A 22,235-nucleotide genomic window follows, 5' to 3' on the forward strand; every position below is an offset into this window, starting at 1 on the left:
TCAACCTAACCAAAACTTAGGTTAGGTTGTTTAGGCTAGGTTAGGTTAGGTTAGGTTAGGTTAGACTCGAGTAGTTTGATTCTTGTCGTCCGAAAAAAATAGATACTGGAGAGAGAGAGAGAGAGAGAGAGAGAGAGAGAGAGAGAGAGAGAGAGAGGAGGAGGGGGGCTGGAGGTAGCCTAGGGACTTGTTTTTCAGCATTATCTTACTCAGGTGAGTCATCCTTGTCACCTGCTCGACAAATCGCCTAAAAAAAAAAGTAATAAAAGCTTGTGTAGCTGAATGGCCTTCCAACAAACTACGACGCAACAAACTATGAGACAACTAATTATTATTACACACAAGTTTCAAAATACATCATTACATAAACTATTACACAACAAACTCTAGCACGAGAAATAAACAACAAAGACACAAGAAGGTCAACACGGACACCTGACGGTCAACACGGACACCTGACGGTCAACACGGACACCTGACGGTCAACACGGACACCTGACGGTCATTTCGGAAGAAGTTGGGAATTCCCGCGGGATCAAGTTTTCCCTCCCTCTCCCCACCGACGCTCCCCCTCCCTTCCCTCCCTCTCCCCACCGACGCTCCCCCTCCCTTCCCTCCCTCAACTCTCACTCATTTACCTCACTTTAATCCCTCTCTCACCTCTCCTCCTTAACCTCCTCCTCCTCTCAGCGCGTCAACAGGACTCTCAACACCAAGTAGCTGGTCACACAAAGGAATATGACTGAATGATGATGATGATGATGATAATGATGACGAATGATGACGATGATAATTAATAACAGAAAAATAATACTGTAAGAGTAATAACAACAATACTAATAATAATAATAATAATAATAATAAACACAAACCATCACTTTAATTAATATATAGCCGGAACTTAATCTATTCAAGAGGAAAAAAGAATCGAGCTTTTCTCTCATTTAACTTATATTATCACACTGAGAGAGAGAGAGAGTGAGAGAGTGAGAGAGAGAGAGTGAGAGAGAGAGAGTGAGAGTGAGAGTGATGCAATGGTCGGCAACGGTACAGTATATACAAGGTTTCGGGCGGTGATAGACTATCGTATCCTTTGACTGGTGGTAGTGTTGGTAATGGTGGTAGAGTGATATTAATGATAGTGGTGGCAGTGTCGTGGTAAAATGATGATACTGGTAGTGTAGTGATGGTAATGGTGGTGGTAGTAGTGATGGTAGTTGTGGTCCAGAGGGTGATGTTAGTGGTATGCGTAAGTGGTACCAGGAAATGGGTGAGAGGGACAGGGCAGGTATGGTAGGAGTGTGGGTGCTCGGGGCCAAGGTGGGGGGGGGAGGTAGAGAAATGGGGTGTGGTTGCATATTGGATGGTATTGGTGATGGTAGGTGCTAGTAGTGGTAGTTGAAGGAGATGGTGGTTGAGATGGTAATGATTATGGAATTTGTGGTAGAAATAGTGGTAGGAGTACTAGTTATGGTAGTGGAGGTGAGGTGGTACAGTACATGTGTGTGTTAAGAAGGAGGAGGAGGAGGAGGAGAAGTGGCCTTGGTGACTCCTGTACCGGTGGTGTAGTGGCCACCTCCGTCTAGTCCTCCAGTCAGTTCGCCGCCTGCCGTCAGTGCGACCACACCTCCCCGGTCCCGCTCCCCGTGGTCAGCTCCTCTTTCTACCTCCTCCAGTCTCTTCCTTCTCTCACGTAGACTCCTCCAAGAATCAAGAAGCCCCAGCAGCAAGTTTTCGAAGACGATTGTTTCTCTCAAGTGTCATTCTTCCAAAAGGATTGACAGTAACGTATTTTACCATCGTCGCGAAGAATTCTGTCAGGGAGACCACACACACGTCGTAGATAAACGAGTCTCATCTCGATTGTCTTCGTCTGAGAGAGATAGAGATAAACTCCTTCCAGAATCTTTTAGCTACTGTAAGTGGGCTACAAGTCTCTCCAGGAGTGACAGCATCGAGAGATCCTGAACCTTTTGATATTGCTTGTTGAAGAGATCGTCTCATCAAGGTTACGAGTCTCTCTAAACCTTTGAGATAGAGCCCTTCTTAAGATATCTCAGCCCCTACATCTCTCCTCCAGGAGTGACAACGTCAAGTCCAAGAGAGAGAGAGAGAGAGAAAGAGTCCTTTTTACAGGAAGAGATGGAGATGTTCAGTGAGATGTTTAACACGGTGGAGGAGCGGGTGGAGCCCTCACCTACCAAGCTCAAAGGTGAGTCTTGTCTCTCTTCCTGTCTTTGCCTCTCCTATCAATCTTCCTGTTTTTTGCTTCCCCTGTCTCTCTGCCTCGCCTTCTGTCTCTTTGCCTGGGCCACTGATCTTGTTGTCTGTCTCTCCCTTCTCAGGTACAGTTATCTTTACCCTTCTGCAAACTCACTTGTGCCATCTGCTGACCTCCTCCTCTCTTCCCATTCTTCTATGTTATAATATATTTATTTGTGTCATTATATTTTTGCTATACTTTTATTTATTCCCCTTTGTATCTGTGTAGTCTTATCTATATTTACTGTACATACATTCATCTATCTACCCGTCTGTCTATCTGCGCCCCTTTGTTTACATAGCACCTCTCACTACACGTCACAACAACAACATTAACTCGAACCTGTTGGCGAGTTACATATATAGGTTGGTCGGATATCAGCAACACACACACACACACGCACCTATTGCAGCTTCTAGTAGTACGTGTTTTACTAGTGCATAAATACCTAAACGACCTTCACCCCCTCCTCCTTTCTCTCCCTCTGACCCCCCTCCTCCTTCCCCACTCCTTTCTCTCCCCAGACCTCTCCTCATTCCCCCCTTTTCCTCCTTTGACCTCCTCCTTCCCGACCCCCTTTCTCCTCTGACCTCCTCCTTCCCTGACCCCTTTTTCTCTCCTGACCCTCTCTCCTCATTCCCTGACCCCCTCTGACCCTCCTCCTCCTTCTGACCCCTCTGACCCTCTCCTCATTCCCCTGACCCCTCTGACCCTCTCCTCCTCATATTCCCTGACTTTTTCTCCCTCTGACCCCTCATTATTCCCTGATTTCCACAACAACTGACCAATATAGTCCTACAAGTGAGAGGAAACATTTTCTTGTGCACCGACGCAAAGCTGAATGTAGACCAGTGACTATTTTTATCTGTTGTTGGAGGTGTTGTTGTGTTTATTGGTTTAATGGCGCCAGATAGTGGTGTTGATGTGTTTGTGTTTATTGGTTTAATGGCGTTAGAGAGTGGTGTTGGTGTGTTTAGTGGCGCCAATTCGATGTGTTTTTGTTTAATTGATGGCGCAAGTTAGTGGCGTTACTGTGTTTGTGTTTAATGGCGCCAGATAATAGTTTTGAATATTGAGCGAGTTCTACTTAGTGACGTCAGTTAATGGTGTCAAGGGAGTGTTTTAGTGGCACCAGTTACTCAGTAGTGATGGACGTCAAGGCTTAGTGGCGCCAGCTCGTTAAGATGCACGGCGCAGTGTTCTCGAAGTAGTACAACATTGGCTGTTAACCCCTTGCTTGTTGTGATGCATAGTTAACTGTCTTGGTGACGTGTAAAGGGCTGTTAAGTGACGTGTGTTAAGGGTTGTTAGGTGACGCGTGTAAAGGGTTGTTAAGAGACGCGTGTTAAGGGTTGTTAAGTGACGCGTGTTAAGGGTTGTTAAGTGACGCGTGTTAAGGGTTGTTAGGTGACGCGTGTAAAGGGTTGTTAGGTGACGCGTGTAAAGGGTTGTTAAGAGACGTGTGTTAAGGGTTGTTAAGTGACGCGTGTTAAGGGTTGTTAAGTGACGCGTGTTAAGGGTTGTTAAGTGACGCGTGTAAAGGGTTGTTAAGTGACGCGTGTTAAGGGTTGTTAAGTGACGCGTGTAAAGGGTTGTTAAGTGACGCATGTAAAGGGTTGTTAAGTGACGTGTTAAGAGTTGTTAAGTGCTCTATATAAAAACAACAACGCTAAACTAACCGCTGTTCTACATAACACAAGAACATAAAGCTAAACGCACAACTATAATTCCCGAATCCTTAATTAGGCGCTACAGGTAGGTCCTCCTATCGAGCGGGAAGGCTAAGGCGTTTATCAGGTGATCACTGGTCCACCGAGGTGAGTGTAGTCCACCTGGGTGAGTATGGACCACCTGGGCGGTCCAAATAATACCTCACCTCCCTCAGCCGCCAGAAGGTAGGTCTCTCTCACTACCTTGACATGGCGGCGAGGTTGTGAAATAATTCGGCCAAGAATCAAGACACGAATTACCACTGTACTGATCAAACATTGAAATTAGGCAGAAAACGTATACTGAAGTGTTGGTTTTTATTTAACAATATCAGCCCCACGATTAACTTGAGAGGGGGGGGGGGGTATTTTTGGCCTTCTGGTAGTAAAAAATAAATAAATAAATTACTTTTTTCCTCCAAACAATTTTATGAAGAAAGTATCGCTAAAAAAATTAAAATACACAGACAACAGGTATGAACGGCGTCTGATTGGCTGATACCCCCCCATAGACAACAGGTATGAACGGTGTCTGATTAGCTGATACCCCCACAGACACAGGTATGAACGGTGTCTGATTCCCCCACACACCAGGTATGAACGGCGTCTGATTGGCTGATACCCCACAGACAACAGGTATGAACGGCGTCTGATTGGCTGATACCCCCCCATAGACAACAGGTATGAACGGTGTCTGATTAGCTGATCCCCCCACAGACAACAGGTATAAACGGCGTCTGATTGGCTGATCCCTCACCCCCTCACCAGACACACAAGTGGGAAAAATAAGGTACAAGTAGAAATAAAATCATGAACGCTCTATGAACCAGGATAGTAAATAATTAGTTCAATCTATAACATTTATGATCATTCACAAGGTTTATTTTTACCAGCCAATCAGAGCCGTCGATCGCTGAACCATCCATGCCTGTTGTTGAGTCTATGGCAACAGAGAATCAGTTTATGACTACCCTGACGTCTCGTGCTGTTTGAATTACAGGTGTGTGTGGCAGCTGACCTTCATCTAGTATTATACTGTATATGAAGGTGGTGGTAGTGGTATTAGTTATAATGTGGTCGTAGTGTGGTGCTGTGATATATGACCTGGTGACCTGTGTAAGTAGCTCAGGTGAGTCAACCAGGTCGTGGGGCCCTTCGGAGACCAGGTCGTAGCCACCTGGGGGGGGGGGGATCAAACGGGTGGTATGTGACCTGTTGACCTGTTCTTGAGGTGTCGGTAGTTTAGTCACGTCTTGACGCCTGATTGTGTCTATGGTAGTTCTGTAGTAGTAATAGTAGTGTGGTGGTGGTAGTAGTAGTGACGCCAGCAAGTCCTTCCTCATCGTGAAGCCAGAACATAATGAACGGGCAATGGAGGTTTTTGGCGGAAGTGAGGCCAAAATAACTAAGGACGGCCAAAGACATCTAGGCGCAGTAATTGGCACTGCAGACTTCAAGACGAGTACGTAGCGGGAAAGGTGAATGAGTGGGTTAGTGAAATCCAAGCTCTGTCTGAGATTGCTAACACAGAGCCACATGAGACCTTTGCTGCATTCACCCATGGAGTCAAGCATCGGTGGAACTACCTGATGCGTACCATCCCTGATATCGGACCCCTCCTTCACCCTCTGGAAGAAGCTATCAGTGTCAAGTTCATTCCCAAATTAGTGAAACACCCTGACTTAACCCCAGCAGAAAGAGCACTTCTTGCACTTCCATCAAGACTGGGAGGGATGGGACCAACAAATCCAGAGGAGATTGCTGCCACTGAACATCAAAATTCACTTAAGCTCACGGCAGTCCTCACGGACCACATAATAGCCCAGAATGCAACAGGAGAAGTGGATACCAGTGAAGTAAATAAGATTCGTAGGTCCATTACGACAGATCGACAGCACTGCCAAAATGATAAGTTGCAGCAACTATTGCTGCAGGTTCCAGAAAATTTGAAAAAAAAGTAGTTATAGCGCAGGAGGTGGGCGCCTCGAACTGGTTAACTACGTTACCGATAAGGGCAAATGGTTTCAGTCTTAATAAACAAGAATTTACAGATGCCATTGCTCTAAGGTACAGTCGGCCAGTAGAAGGTTTGCCCTCCCAATGCGTGTGTGGCTCTTCCTATGATGGCGATCACGCCATGGTGTGCAAGAAGGGGGGCTTCATATGCATGAGGCATGACGAGGTAAGGGATCTCACAGCAAATACGTTGAAGGAAATCTGTCAGGATGTCATGGTAGAACCGACCCTCCTTCCATTGGATGGTGAGATCTTCCAACACAGTACTTCACACACATCTAACGAAGCCCGTGTGGACGTCAGTGCTTGAGGATTCTGGACGCGGGGACAGTGAGCTTTCTTCGACATCAGGATTTTTGATCCCATGGCCGCATGTCACCGTAACCTAGTTCTCGATGCTGCATATAGGAGGAACGAGAACGACAAGAGAAGGGCATTTGGGGAGAGAATTCAAAACGTTGATCAAGGCAGCTTCACTCCTCTAGTGTTCACAACCTCTGGTGGGATGGGACCAAGTGCAAGATGTTTCTACGCCAGACTCGCGGAGGTAATCTCCGAACAGAAGCAGCAGCCCAGAAGTTATGTTACAGCCTGGATGAGATGTCGACTGTCTTTCTCTCTCCTTCGGTCGGCTTTGCTCTGCCTCAGGGGAACGAGAGCTTCTGCCCCTACTCGGACAACTGCTGCAGATGTTGACTATGAGGCTACAGTCACTGAATGCCGCATAGATCTGCGGCTCAACTAATTTAACACAGATAGTATAGCTACTTATGTATTAGGAAATATAATATTAAGGTAAATAAATGGTGGCGAAGGTGTGGCTATTGGGGGAGGCTGGAGGCCACTGTTAGTAGTAGTGGTGGTGGTGGTATTAGAAGTAGTAGTATTAGTAGTGACGGTAGTAGTAGTAGTGGTGGTGGTGGTATTAGTAGTGGCGGTAGTAGTGGTGGTGGTGGTGGTGGTGATAGAGATAGTAGTGGTAATAGTGGTAGCAGTGGTATATAGTAGTGGTGGTCAGTAAGGGAGAGTGGAGGAACCTGTATGACTGGTACAATGAATGAGTACAGGGGTCAGTGTGTGTGTGTGTGTGTGTGTTTCATCTCTGTTAGTCGTGTATTAATCTTCTTCTGATCATCACATTATTCACATATTTCTTTCATTAATGTTGCCAAAAAATGTTAATCTACGTGTAAAAGAAATTTGACTTAAAGCTTCCGCCGTTCATATTATATCAGCTGAGAGGAAAAACAGATTGGATACACTGAACTCGAGAAACAAAAGACTCCTCACGCGCAAAATAAAAAGCTGCCACAGGGTAAACGGAGCCATAACTATAATCTCATAATATTAGAAAACGCGTTATTTAGATATAAAAACTGTGGATACAATAATGTAGATAAGAAATATACCACTGGGCTTGCTTAGCGCTGTGTTGAGGCTCTACAGTACAAGAGTTTTGTCTAGATGGCTGGCAGCACAGCTAGAGGCGGCTCACAGGTGGCGGACGTACAATGAAATACAGAAATTATTATTCTCGTCTGCTTCAGTGTAACACCCGCATGTTGAAGTGCTCCGTGTAGGGCCCTGGCGGTACCTATCTAGGGTGGCTGAGATGGACCCAGTAGGAAGGAGGGAATAACGAGTGACCAGACATAAACAGACAGAAAATGAGTATTCGTTTTACAAACTCATCCCCGTTCTAAATTTAGCACTGTGTAGACGTGGTGTGTGTGACCCGTTATAAGCCTGCCTTTGTGGCCAGATATCCTGTGTCACGGGGCCTGTCATACCGGCTGTGATCAGATGACAACACCTGTCACATGTTATGTAAAGTGTCAGGTACAGGCAGCAGGTAGGAGAATCACTTGTCTGTGTGTCAATCAGTCATTCTGTGCTTGTCTCCCAATACATACAGAAATATATACAGTATATATGAGCAACACTAAGATGTTCACCACCTAACACATTAATAACACTGTATAAATATTCCACTAAGTTTATATAAATGTTGAAAAGCCAATATTAGTACAGGTACCTATATTAGTATAGGTACCCCACGAACACAAGTACAGGTACCCCACGAGCACAAGTACAGGTACCCCACGAGCACAAGTACAGGTACCCCACGAGCACAAGTACAGGTACCCCACGAGCACAAGTACAGGTACCCCACGAACACAAGTACAGGTACCCCACGAACACAAGTACAGGTAACCACGAACACAAGTACAGGTACCCCACGAACACAAGTACAGGTACCCCACGAACACAAGTACAGGTACCCCACGAACACAAGTACAGGTAACCACGAACACAAGTACAGGTACACCCATATCAAAATAACAATACACAATCAATGCCTCAAGACCCCAGGTAACGTAACAATGACACAACACATTATACACACTACAGTAGTTCTTTTGTCTACAGCTGGCCATTGTCTGTGTTGAGTAGCACTTGGGAAAAAACACACATGAAAAGGCATAATCAGTAAGGTCAGGATAGGCAGATACTGAAATGAATAAAGGCAGCCCAAAAATCCTGTAGATCAGAAAATTACGTAACCAAACTATATTTCAGTGACGTCATAATCCAAATATAACAACAAATGACGTATGTTGTAATAACCAACAAACATAAGACCTTAATATAAATAAGAACAGAATTTACCTCCATCTTAAGCTCACCTTCCTAGCAACAACAGTTAAGGATGGGGAGTGGGGTGGGGGAGGGGGATGAATGAATGAGGAAGTCTGAGGGAGGTGGAGAGATCGGTGGGAGAGAGGAGGGGGATACGGAAGGGAGAGATCGTGATGGGGATAGGGAGGAGGAGGAGGAGGGAGGGCTTACTAAGGGCAGTGGGTAGCGACGACGAGCTTAAAATAGATTTCATGTGCCGTCGGAATACGATATAGCGAGATGGGTGTTTTAACCTCTGGGGAGCAAGAGGGAGGGGGGAAGGAGGGAGGTGAGGCTGTAGGAAAGGGAGGGAGGGGGGTGGAAGATAAAGAGGAAGTGTCATGGCTGCTAGAGGTAGGGGAGGGCAGTGGAGGGTTAATGAAATGGTGGGGGTGGCGACAACAAGCTCAAAACAGGTGTACAGGGAAGAGGCAAATACGATGGCTGTCGGAGGAGGAGGAGGAGGAGGAGGAGAATAAAAAGAAGAACAACACCAACAACAATAACAAGTAGGAGTAGTAGAAGGAGGAGGAGGAGGAAGAGGAGGTATCTTCTTACGCCAAGCTGAGTTAAGGGAACACAGAACAACATGAAGATCAAGGTGAGGAGACAGGAGGACCTTGTAGGTACCTGTAGGGGCGGGGGTAGCGACCAAGACCCTATTATACAGTAGAGGCAACGACAGAAGAGAGCTTTAAGGTGGTGATAGTGGGTGGTGGTAGTGTGTCTTCCGGGTGTGTTTGGATTCACACACACACACACACACACACACACACACACACACACACACCTAACCAAATTGTCTTTAAAACATCAACTTCCACTTCCTACAAGACTATAATTACCTGACCACATAAAATTATGACTTTTAATACCACTTGTTTGACCCCCTACTAGACGACTCTAATTAGGTGGTTGGGTCGTTAATGAGGATTGGAAGTGTGACCTTAGTACATTATGAGTTGATTTAGTTCTTCAAGATCACATCCCGTTTTCTTTTTGTTTGTTTTCCTTCTCTTGTTTATATTATTGTTCGATTACTTCGTCTCTTCTTCTACTACTACTACTATTACTACTACTACTACTACTACAAGTATCATTACCATTACAGTTATAACTACTACTGTTACTACAATTATTATTACTTCAACTACCACTGCTACAGGGACTACTAACACAACTACTACTCTTCTACTACCACATACGACTTCTACTATTTTTTCTACTACTACTACTACTACTACTACCCATTCTCTCAAATCATACTTTCTTTTCATATTAAATAGTACGTATTACACTCACTCTATAACCAGTATAACTTTGCTACTTTCCCTGTATACTATAAAATATTATACTTTCTCCGCTGACCTCAAAATATAAAACTTTCACTATGAACTACGTAAACTTGTGCTTTCTCCCTGTTCATAGTATAATTTGCTACTTAGCTCTGTTGAATTTAGCCTCATATTTTTCCACCTGTTAACGGTATATTTTACTACTTTCTGTTAATAGTTTGGCCTTAGACTTTCCACCCCAGCTTATTTCACCTAAAGCTTAACCACCCTAACGCTATTTGGAGGGATGGGGTTAGGTTAGGGTGATTAATCTTTAGGTAAAATAAGCTAAGGTGGAGAGATTCTTCAAGTGATCCATTGCTACTGTTTTTTCCTGTTAACAGAGAAGCGTAAAACTTTCACCGTTAGTAATGTTCACTCTCTGTTAACGGTACAAGGGGCTACTGTACAGGTAGTTAAAATATCTCCACGATTGAGAGAGAGAGAGAGAGAGCAATGTACTCTGCCATATACTGTAATAGAGCAAATCCTTTAAAAGTACTTACAATGTACACCTTAAACTACACCTATAAAAGTACATCCCACTGTAATTGGAATCTTAACTAGTACATTTACACTTGAGTACAACCATCATTAGTACTCTCATCTCATGTACTGTACCTACATCTAAAGTACATTCACCATTAGTACAGATCTACACTTCCTCAAAGATACACCTCAATCACTAATTACATCCACATCTTTAGTTCACCTCTGCTCACTACACTCAGCTAAATATAGACAGACACTCAAATAGACAGGTAAATAGACAGGTCATTCTTGAAGATTTAAATCATTAGTGTTCATCTTGTGTTTATTTACAATCTAAGAACAGCTGTTTCACGTGTGCCACATCTCCGTCGGTATGACTATTCTAAACTTTTTTTTCCACTACTGTCACTTTTATTTTCGTGGGCTGCATCGTGTGTTATGTTCCTACGTTGTTTACCTGTCGTGTTGGGAGAATACTGGATGAGGAGGGGGAAAGGAAGGTAGAGTAAAGGAGAGAAAGAGGAGATGTGGCAACGTTGGTCATTGAAAGGGAAAGTGGCTCGCTGATTGACGAAAGTTTACGCAGATTGACGAAAGTTTACGCAGACAGACAGTTGTGCCACTTGTCTGTCTGTATGGCTGTATGTCTGTCTGACGCGTTTAACATACAGACATTACGTGGCATTATGTTTTGTATCTACGTGGAAAATCTATGAAATTACAGTTATTATTATTCCGTAAAATACAGAAATCAGGTCCTGTAATATATGCAAAAAAAATCAATCAAGTGACAAATTTCTACATAAAAATTGAATAAAATGTTACATTAAATTACCTGTGTATGTCAAGATGGAGTTTATACCTGTTGGTGTATTTTAATGAATTACCTGAAGATTAGACACCCTAGTTTATTTTACCTGAAGATTAACCACCCTAACGTTACCTGGGGGAGGGGGGGAGGGTTCGGTTAGGATAGGTGAGTTTATGTTGTGTTATATTATGTTAAATCATGTTAGGATAGGATAGGTGAGTTTATGTTGTGTTATATTATGTTAAATCATGTTAGGATAGGATAGGTGAGTTTATGTTATGTTATATTATGTTAAATCATGTTAGGTTAGGATAGGATAGGATAGGTGAGTTTATGTCATGTTATATTATGTTAAATCATGTTAGGTTAGGATAGGTGAAATAAACAGAGGTGTCTAAGCCTCAGGTGATCTACTTTGTGTAAGGTAAGGCAAAGGTGCAAATTACAAGGCTATTAAATTAATTATAGCTCTGACTTAATAAAAAAAATCCCTAACAGTTTAATAATACACCTGACTACTCGTATATATGACTACTCGTACATACAGTATAAAATAACCCATATAATCACACATAGTTGTGGTAATATAACAACCTCGTTACTATAAATATTATGATTATATAAACATCGCCATCCGGTACAAAACAGCGACATACCACAACAACAAAAATCACAATTTGTTTGTTTCATTTTGTTTGTATCAAGAGAGTTTGTTTGTTTGTCTCATGGCGCAAAAAAATAGAAATAGTTTTGTTGTTTCTTTGTGTATTTGTTTCAGTTACTTGTTAGAATTTTTTTTTATTTCTTAGGTGTCTTTGTAAGTCTGTGTGTGTGTGTGTGTTTGTGTGTTTGTTGAAAATTAGATCTTTTTTGTGTGCGGAAGTTTGTGTTGATGCAGATGTGTTTGTTCGTTTGTTTGTTTTAGGTTCGTGTTGATGAAGATGTATTTATTTGTTAACCATACTGTATTTGTTGTAGACCAGTGAGGAAGTAACGTTCTCTCAATTTCTCTCCCTATTTCCTTTTTTCATCTTTTCTATCACTTTCTCTCTCCCTCATACTCCGGCAGTCCCGTTTACACCCAGTCCCTATCGCTCCTATATCCAACCAACCTATGTTTGATGCTATCCAGCGTATTCGAGTTAATGATGATATTTGGTAACTTGTTCCACTCACCCACTACTCTATTTCTAAACCAGTGTTGACCTATTTCGCGCCTAAATCTAAATTTGTCTAATTTAAAACCATTGTTACGAGTTCACTTCTGGTTGGATAGTTTGAGTACCTTTGTTATATCACCTTTGTTTAGCCCTGACTTCCATTTATACATCTCGATCATATCGCCCCTCACTCTACGTCTCTCGAGGGAGTCCAAATTAAGATGCTGTAACCTGTCTCTGTACTCAAGGTTCCTAATGCCCGGCATTAGTCATGCCATTCTCCTCTGAATTCTTTCTTGGGATTCTATATCCATTCTGTAGTACAGTGACCAGAATTGAACTGCGTAATCCAGGCTGGACGGTAGTAGGTTAGTTGGACAGTACCTAGCTACTTCCCGTCACTGACCTACTGTCTTGAACTGACAAGAGAAAGTGAAGGAATGCCGTGAATAGGTCGGCTTGTTGACCTCATCGCGTTACGCCTAGCACCTGTTGAGTGTTGACCCCACTACCTGTTGGCCCCACCACCTGTTGACCACATCGTGTTAACCCTACCACCTGTTGACCCCCATCATGTTGACCCCACCACCTGTTGACCCCACCACCTGTTGACCCCATCGTGTTGACCCCATCGTGTTGACCCCACCACCTGTTGACCCCATCGTGTTGACCCCACCATCTGTTGACCCCATCGTGTTAACCCCACCACCTGTTGACCCCATCGTGTTAACTCCACCACCTGTTGACCCCACTACCTGTTGACCCCACTACCTGTTGACCCCATCGTGTTAACCCCACCACCTGTTGACCCCATCGTGTTAACTCCACCACCTGTTGACCCCACTACCTGTTGGCTCACTTGATACCAACGTAAACTTTGAACTCAGGAAATACAAAATCATATACATTAACCAACTGCTAAGTACTGTACCCCGAAGCGTCCATTATCCACGTGTCAAATATCAATCATTCCCGTTTTAAAGAACCGCAAACGTCAATTACCCGCATTAGATAACTGTCAACGATAATCATTTATATTTAAAATAACCGCATATAACATGTTTTCAGAATTCACATAACCGCAGACGTGAACTATATGTAGTATTTGACCGCCTCTGCCCCACCTTATAAGAAGACAAACACTATCTATCTATCTATCTATCTATCTATCTATCTATCTATCTATCTATCTATCTATCTATTTATCTATCTGTCTATCTATCTATCTACGATGTATGGGGTAGGTCAATGAATGGAGAAATCATAGCGAATAGTGATGATGCAAGACACGTGTAGAAAGTGAGACTTAAAGTGCTAAGACTATAGGTAGAAATAGCCATATATACTTGTTCATAAGTGTGTGTGTGTGTGTGTGTGTGTGTGGGTGTGGGTGTGTGGGGTGAGTTTATTTCTAGAGGGAATAGAGCGGCGGGGTGAACAGTAGGCATAATGTTTAAGTGACTACAACGCTAAGAAAGTACTAATCTCTCTCTCTCTCTCTCTCTCTCTCTCTCTCTCTCTCTCTCTCTCTCTCTCTCTCTCTCTCCTTTTCTCTAATTATTTCATTATTTTCTTCTCTGTCTGTTTTTCTCCAATTCTCTCTTTATCTCTTTCCATTTTTCTTTCTCTCGGTGTCTTTTCTTTTCGTATTTCTCTACCTTTCTCCTAACATTTCAACGTCTCTCTCTCTTTCCCAACACCACAACGAATCCATTCACAGTTTACTACGCGGTTAGGTTGTTTACTTTACGCTGGCTTATGACTCAATCCACGTGGCCATTGTTTACACGATCAGCTGACCGAGGGTAATTATTGCCAGACGTCGCTATTACCTGGGTGACTGATTGGCGACTGTCGTAAGAATCTGAAATGTTTTAATCTGTTTGTCTGTCTGTATGTCTGTCTTATCAGTTTGTATTATTATCTATTTGTATATCTATCAAAAGAGAGAGAGAGAGAGACTAACAGTTAACGCAAAAAAGCCACATTTCTATCTCACCAACATTACACGTCACTCATAAATGTCACTGTTTTGTTGTAAAGTTTCGTATTGTTTTTGTTTTCTTGTTCAAACTTTAGAAACAAAAGCCACAATTGTATCACCGACTCTGTTAAGCTTCGTATTCGATCAAATAAATAATAATAAATAAATAACTAAAAAAAATGTACTTATAATATAGAAGGGGAAGTTTATATTTCTGTCTGTCTCTCTGTCTGTCTGTCTCTCTGTCTGTCTGTCTGTCTGTCTCTGTCTGTCTGTCTGTCTCTCTGTCTGTCTGTCTCTCTGTCTCTGTCTGTCTGTCTCTGTCTGCTCTGTCTGTCTGTCTCTCTGTCTGTCTGTCTCTCTGTCTGTCCGTCTGTTTACAAGGACAACAATAACTTACATATATATGTACAGGTGGCGCCCGAGACAGTACACACTCTCGTATGCTTAAATACTTCTGAATATAAACCTTTTATAAACCAATAGAAAAACAACACCTCAGAATGTCATCATTGAACAGCAAAACAATGTGACTCAATGAAGGACATGAGGAGGAGGAAGGAGAAAAGAAGGAGGAGGAGCAGTAAGGAGAGGAGAAGAAGGAGTAAGAAGAAGAGGAGGGGAGGAGTAAAGAGGAGGAGTAAAGAGGAGGAGGAGGGGGAGGAGTAAAGAGGAAGAGGGGGAAGGGCAGGAGGAGGATTCTATTTCCTATCACATCGGGCTAGAGTGTGGCGCCAACCATGGTATCAACATATATACTATGAAGGAATTCCTGTCACGCCAAGGCTAGGATGTGACGTCACGTGGGTCGTCTGGTAAAGCCACAATCACCAGGATGATGTGGGTTAGGTTCACCTGTAGGATGTGACGTCACCGTGTGCAGGGAGAGAGAGAGAGAGAGAGAGAGAGAGAGAGAGAGTACAGGATGTGGCTGCGAACGAAAGGAAAAGTGTTCTTGGTATTTTCTCGCTTCATGAGGGTTCCCACGCTTGCTCCTGACCCACCACTAAGCCCAACCCCATGACCCACTCCTACAGCCCACCTCCATGACCCACTCCTACAGCCCACCTCCATGACCCACTCCCCCATGCCCGCTGATGTGACCCATCTCCTTGGCCAATGATGTAAACTACTGTACCTCTTTGCCTACCTGTATGACCCAACTAATCTTACTCAACCACCTAATATACCTCCCTGACCCCTATTGCCCACCTAATTAACCCACCTCTCTGACCCCTATTGCCCACCTAATTAACCCACCTCCCTGACCTCCATTACCCACCTATTTAACCCACCTCCCTGACCCCTATTGCCCACCTAATTAACCCACCTCCCTGACCTCCATTACCCACCTATTTAACCCACCTCCCTGACCCCTATTGCCCACCTAATTAACCCACCTCCCTGACCCCCATTACCCACCTATTTAGCCCACCTCCCTGACCCCTATTACCCACCTATTTAACCCACCTCCCTGACCTCCATTACCCACCTATTTAACCCACCCTCGTGACTCGTTTAGTTTTATCACACCTTCAGTTTACATCATCAACGCTGGTGTTTGTAAATAAGCACCTTACTTACAAACACCAAGTTCTCTGTTAGTTACACCTTTTACATTACGAAAAGCCGAGGTAAACACTAGTACTACCACATTCCTAGTTCAAAAATTCTCTTAAGGCCATAATATCACACAGATGAATGTTCAAAATGTTTACATGTTCAATTTCCTCTTACCCGGAACAAAGAACAGATCCAACCCCCTTAAGTTATCACAAGTTCGCCCGTTCAATAGTTTTCCTACTAACTGGATATGTGAGAACGACAGCAAAAGGATGGATTCAGTATATTCAATTCGTCTTCTTAACTACAGGTGGGAGAACATATCTATGTGACTCATCCAAACTACGACAAATGAAACCAGTCCAAATGGATTCTCTTTCGTATTCGTTGTAAGAGAAAAACAAATGACTGTAGAAATTGTTAAGATAAACCGGAACCTGGATTATGGCGATGCATGGAGTGTTAGGCAGCCCCTTCACGACAGAGGATTAAAAGTACCCATATTACTAATGACTATAACACTCCCAAATGAAGCTTAATAATTACACTGTTAGATAATACTCAAGCGTGTATGGCAGGTAGAGATGAATTAAGCATTCCAGAGGTTTATAATATGGCGGCCAGTCAGCAACTACTGTACATATTGATGAGCCTCCCACCTGCTGCTTTATACGCCTCCACTCCCAAGGTCACACCGCCGCCGCCCCAAGCACAGACTGGACTTGCTTTTCACAGGGGACCTCGGCGTTGGTCTACACTAGGCGGGTCCACTGCCCTAATATTGAGACTACTGCCCTACCATTGAGACTACTGCCCTACCATTGAGACTATTGCCCTACCATTGAGACTACTGCCCTACCATTACTCCCACCGCCCTGCCCCACCATGAAGACAAAACCACTCGCCTGTAATCAACGAAAACTATCATTTATCTCTCTCTCCTAATGTATTCCAGGGAAATAAATCAAGCCTTGGGAACATTTAAATTATTCTCAGGAAATAAATTAGCGTCTCGTTAAAGAAAAATACAGTTTTAACTTCAAATAAATCATATTACCTCCTGAAAAAAAAATCATGACGAAAGAAAACGGAAGTGGCCTGAGATTGCGTCTTCAAGGGGATAACTTTCGTATTTCCCGGCAGTAACCAGGTCAATGGTGAAGGTTGTCTGCGTGGTCTACTTTCAAACGAGTTACGAAAGTGTTTGTGATCTTCGTGTGGTAAGGTATGCTAAAATTATCTTGCAGGTATTGATGGTGTTGTTGTGTATGAGGGATAGTGAGAGGGAGGGATGGTGAGAGGGAGGGATAGTGAGAGGGAGGGGTGGGAGGCTTGGTGGAATGAGGTGAATAGATGGTAAGCAGGACCGGGGGGCTGTATTAAGAGATAGAGAGGCGACAACATTGAAGATAGTTCATATTAACATAACTTTTCCCACTCCAGTTATCCACACGTACACAAAACACACACACACACACACACACACAGAGTTCAAGAAAATAAATTGAATAAATGAAAATAGATAGAGCAAACAAAACAAACAAACTATACACAGATGGAAGAAAATTAATGAGGGTAGTAGTCATGCCGTGCTCGACCTTGTGGTTTAATAGTCAGTTTGGAGAGTGACCCAGTGACGTCACAGAGGTCAGGGTAGTCATGGAATCCTCGACCCTGTGGTTTTAATAGTCAGTTTGGAGGAGTATTAGTGACGTCACAGGGTCAAGGGTAGTCATACCGTGCTCGGCCTTGTGGTTTAATAGTCAGTTTGGAGGTGACCCAGTGACGTCACAGAGGTCAAGGGTGATCATGCAATCCTCGACCCTGTGGTTTAATAGTCAGTTTGGAGGGTATTGATGACGTCACAGAGGTCAGGAGTGATCATGCCAAATCCTCGACCCTGTGGTTTAATAGTCAGTTTGGAGGAGTGACCCAGTGACGTCACAGAGGTCAAGGGTAGTCATGCCGTGCTCGACCTTGTGGTTTAATAGTCAGTTTGGAGGAGTGACCCAGTGACGTCACAGAGGTCAAGGGTAGTCATGCCGTGCTCAACCTTGTGGTTTAATAGTCAGTTTGGAGGAGTGACCCAGTGACGTCACAGAGGTCAAGGGTAGTCATGCCGTGCTCGACCTTGTGGTTTAATAGTCAGTTTGGAGGAGTGACCCAGTGACGTCACAGAGGTCAAGGGTAGTCATGCCGTGCTCAACCTTGTGGTTTAATAGTCAGTTTGGAGGAGTGACCCAGTGACGTCACAGAGGTCAAGGGTAGTCATGCCGTGCTCGACCTTGTGGTTTAATAGTCAGTTTGGAGGAGTGATCGAGTGACGTCACAGAGGTCAAGGGGAAGTAGGAGGAGAAGGGGGAAGGGAGAGGGAAAGGGGGTTATCTGTGTTGTTTAAAGGGTAAGTTAAGGGAAAGAAGGAGGCAGGACCTTTAGTGTATCGTGTTATATGTATAAACAATATTCCCGTATATACAAGTACAGCACGTGCACAATGTTGGAACACTACCACGATCACGACGAATGTGGTGTGGTATGTATGAGAGAAAGAGAGAAAGTGATGTGGTATGTGTGAGAGAAAGAGAGAAAGTGATGTGGTATGTGTGAGAGAAAGAGAGAAAGTGATGTGGTATGTGTGAGAGAAAGAGAGAGAGTGATGTGGTATGTGTGAGAGAAAGAGAGAGAGTGATGCGGTATGTGTGAGAGAAAGAGAGAAAGTGATGTGGTATGTGTGAGAGAAAGAAAGTGATATGCTATGTGGAGTGAGAGTGAAAGTGAAGTGAAATGAGTGAAAGTGAGGTAGTACAGTATGAGTGAGGGTGAAAGTGAGCATGTCCTTAGACCGACAGTGGCCCTCCCACCTGCCGCCCTTTTAAAGAAAGTACTCGGGGCGGAGGGGTGGGGGAGTCCTACTTGGGGTGAAAGTGTGTGTGTGTGTGTGTGTGTGTGAGAGACTTTTTGTGAATTATAATTGCTTTTGTATGCCTGTATGTGAATCTGTAAGTGTATGTATGTATGTATGTATGTGTAGGTGAGTATTGGTAAATGATCTGTTTAACTGTTTGTGTATGTATATTGCGTGTGTAGGTGTAACAGGATGATTCTTTTTATATATATGTATATGTATTCATACCTACGAACATACATCCATATGTATACCTACTTAAAAACCCAACAGAAATAAATCCCACGTGGAAAAATAAAATTCTCTCCCACAAACACACAAAAAAACTGAAAAAAAAATATCAGAAAATATCGACATAAAATCACTCATCATTTTCGCACTTATGGTCCAGTGATGTAATGGTCAGAGTGCCAGAGGTAATGACAGGGTGGTCTTGTGTACGATGGTGTTACCGGGGGGAGGGGGGTGTTGACTGGTGTGATGAGTGGGGGGGACTGTGTTTCTGACTGTTTTGTGGTGACTGTTTTTCAGACTGTCTGATTGTGTAGTGACCGTGTGTTTTCTGATTGTCTGTCTGTGTGGTGACTGTATGTTTTTCTGACTGTCCGATTGTGTGGTACCTGTGGTTTTTTTTTTACTGTTATCGACTGACTGTGTACCCCTGATTGGTTGAATATGACTGTGTGATGACTGTTGTACTTCCTTAACTGTGCGGTAACTAGGTCCTTAACGATTGTCTGTATCTGACTGTGTAATGCTGTGGTCTAGTGACTGTTAGACTGTGTGGTTCCCTGTCTAACTGTTTACAGAAATCAAACTTTGAGTTATGGAGAAAAGTTGAATTCCTGACCTGAGTCTTGTCAGCCCTCTACTGTTTTTTGGATTCACGGATTGGGGGCTGATAGACTTGACTGGTGGGGCTGATAGACTGGACTGGTGGGGCTGATAGACTGGACTGGTGGGGCTGACAGACTGGACTGGTGGGGCTGACAGACTGGACTGGTGGGGCTGACAGACTAGATAGGTCTGGCGGGGCTGACAGACAGGAAGTGAGGAAGGTGAAGAAATATGAAGCGGGATACCTTGAGAGGCTGTGGCAGGTAACTGACTACCGCGTGGGACCCTCACTGACCTTGGCGTGAGGGGGGAGAGGAGGTGGGGGTGAGGGGGGAGTGAGGGGGGTTGGGGGAGCAAGGGGAAGGGGAGAAAACGGGAAAAAGAAGGAAGGGGGGAGGGCAGATGGGTTTAAAAATTAGTGGTAAACATATGACGTAAAAAAGGAAGAGGAGGAGGGAGGTGAAAGGAGGAGGAAGTGGAGAGAAGGAGGGAAGGTCGATGGTGTAAGGAGGGTGGAAGCGAGGGGGAGGGTGGTGAGGAAGAGAGGTAGACAAGGTGAGATGTGTTCCTGCAGGTAAAGGGTGTGGTTACCTCACTTACTCAGTGTTGTAACCTGCACTCTCTCTCTCTCTGTCTCTGTCTCCCTCTCTTTATGGTTGATCCACCGAGACAATGCAGCAGAAATGCAGTTAAACACACACACACACACACACACACACACACACACACACACACACACACACACACACACACACACATGGATAAACAGTACCAAACAACCCGTCTACTAAGACTTTGACATTTGTTGTGATTATGACGTCTGAACATGACCTGAATAAGAATTGAATGACATCTTGAATACAATCTTAATATAAGAAAAACATAAGAAAGTAAGGAGTCTGCAATAGGCCGGTTGGCCTGTGCATGGCAGCTCCTGTCGAGAGTTACTACCACTCTCTATCATCCATGAATCTATCTAGCCTCCTTTTAAAACTTTCCAGCGTTCCAGCACTTACTACAAAGTTGCTAAGCTTGTTCATTACCTGAACATGACCTAATTATGCCCTGAACATGACCTAAATCTGAATCAGTTTCATCTCCACCTTTTCCACATTTCCTGATACGTGATAACACCCCCGAGCACAAGGCGATCCTCCTCTCCCTCCCTCGCCTGACCTTTAAGAGGGTCACCTGGGCCAGCCACGCACTGACCAAATCCGAATACCTGAGGGAGGGAGGGAGGGAAGGAGGAGGGAGGAAGGAGGGAGGTAGGTATGGAGGGAAGGAGGGAGGGAGGGAGGGAGGTAGGTATGGAGGGAAGGAGGGAGGGAGGTATGGATGGAAGGAGGGAGGGAGGGAACGACTTCCTTATTACGTCCACAGTTACACCTGCTCATCATCTCACCTGTGCTGGGCTTCCTCGTGTGCCATACACCTTTCAATCAACCCATTTTACGTCTACCACACTACACATGCGTTGTATGAGATTCTACCACACTACACATAAGAACATAAGAATGGAGGAAACTGCAGCTGGCCTATTGGCCCATACTGGGCAGTCCCATTTACACCCAACCCCTATTGCTCATATAAACATCCAACCTGTGTTTGAAGCTATCCAGCGTATTCGAGTTAATGATGATGTTTGGTAACTTGTTCCATTCATCCACTACTCTATTTCCAAACCAATATTTACCTATTTCGCGCCTAAATCTAAATTTGTCTAATTTAAAACCATTGTTACGAGTTCGCTCCTGGTTGGATAATTTGAGTACCTTTGTAATGTCCCCTTTGTTTAGCCCTGACTTCCATTTATACATCTCTATCACGTCGCCCTTCACTCTACGTCTCTCCAGGGAGTGCAAATTAAGATGCGTTAACCTGTCTCTGTACTCAAGGTTCCTAATGCCCGGGATTAGTCTTGTCATTCTCCTCTGGATTCTTTCCAAGGTTTCTATATCCATTCTGTAATACGGTGACCAGAACTGAACTGCGTAATCCAGGTGAGGTCTCACAAGCGCAAGATATAATCTTAAGATGACCTCGCTAGTCTTGTAACTAATACTCCTTTGTATGAACCCAAGTGCTTTATTAGCCTTGTAACGAGCAAAAACACATTGTTTACTTGGCTTAAGGCTCCTTCTTATCATTACTCCTAAATCTCTCTCGCAGTCGGATTTCACAATGGCATCGTTGTTCATCTGGTAACTGGTTTCCCTGTTTACATCTCCTATACTGAGTACTTTACATTTGTCCACATTGAATTTCATCTGCCATTTTTCACACCATTCGAAAAATTTGTTTAGATCTTTGTAGTTTTGCGGAGTCATCGTCAGATTTAATTACACGTCCTATTTTAGTGTCATCAGCAAATTTACTTATGTTGCTGTCTATGCCGATATCTATGTCGTTTGTGTATATAATAAATAATAATGGTCCAAGAACTGAGCCTTGCGGAACTCCACTAGTGACGTTGCTCCAA

General features: G+C 43.9%; 1 protein-coding gene across 1 annotated transcript in view; it reads left to right on the forward strand.

Annotated features, from left to right (window-relative positions):
* Positions 1-1,586: 1,586 nt before the first annotated feature.
* The window catches only part of LOC121854915 (all-trans-retinyl ester 13-cis isomerohydrolase-like), a gene marked incomplete at its 3' end in the record, with an annotated part of 29,471 nt that continues 8,822 nt past the window's right edge, over positions 1,587-22,235 (forward strand). The window contains 1 exon segment of the mRNA XM_042349727.1: positions 1,587-2,212. Coding sequence (XP_042205661.1) covers positions 2,143-2,212 — 70 coding nt within the window.

This window comes from Homarus americanus, unplaced genomic scaffold, assembly GCF_018991925.1.
Source record: "Homarus americanus isolate GMGI-L3 unplaced genomic scaffold, GMGI_Hamer_2.0 scaffold16716, whole genome shotgun sequence".
NCBI classification, from domain to species: Eukaryota; Metazoa; Arthropoda; class Malacostraca; order Decapoda; family Nephropidae; genus Homarus; species Homarus americanus.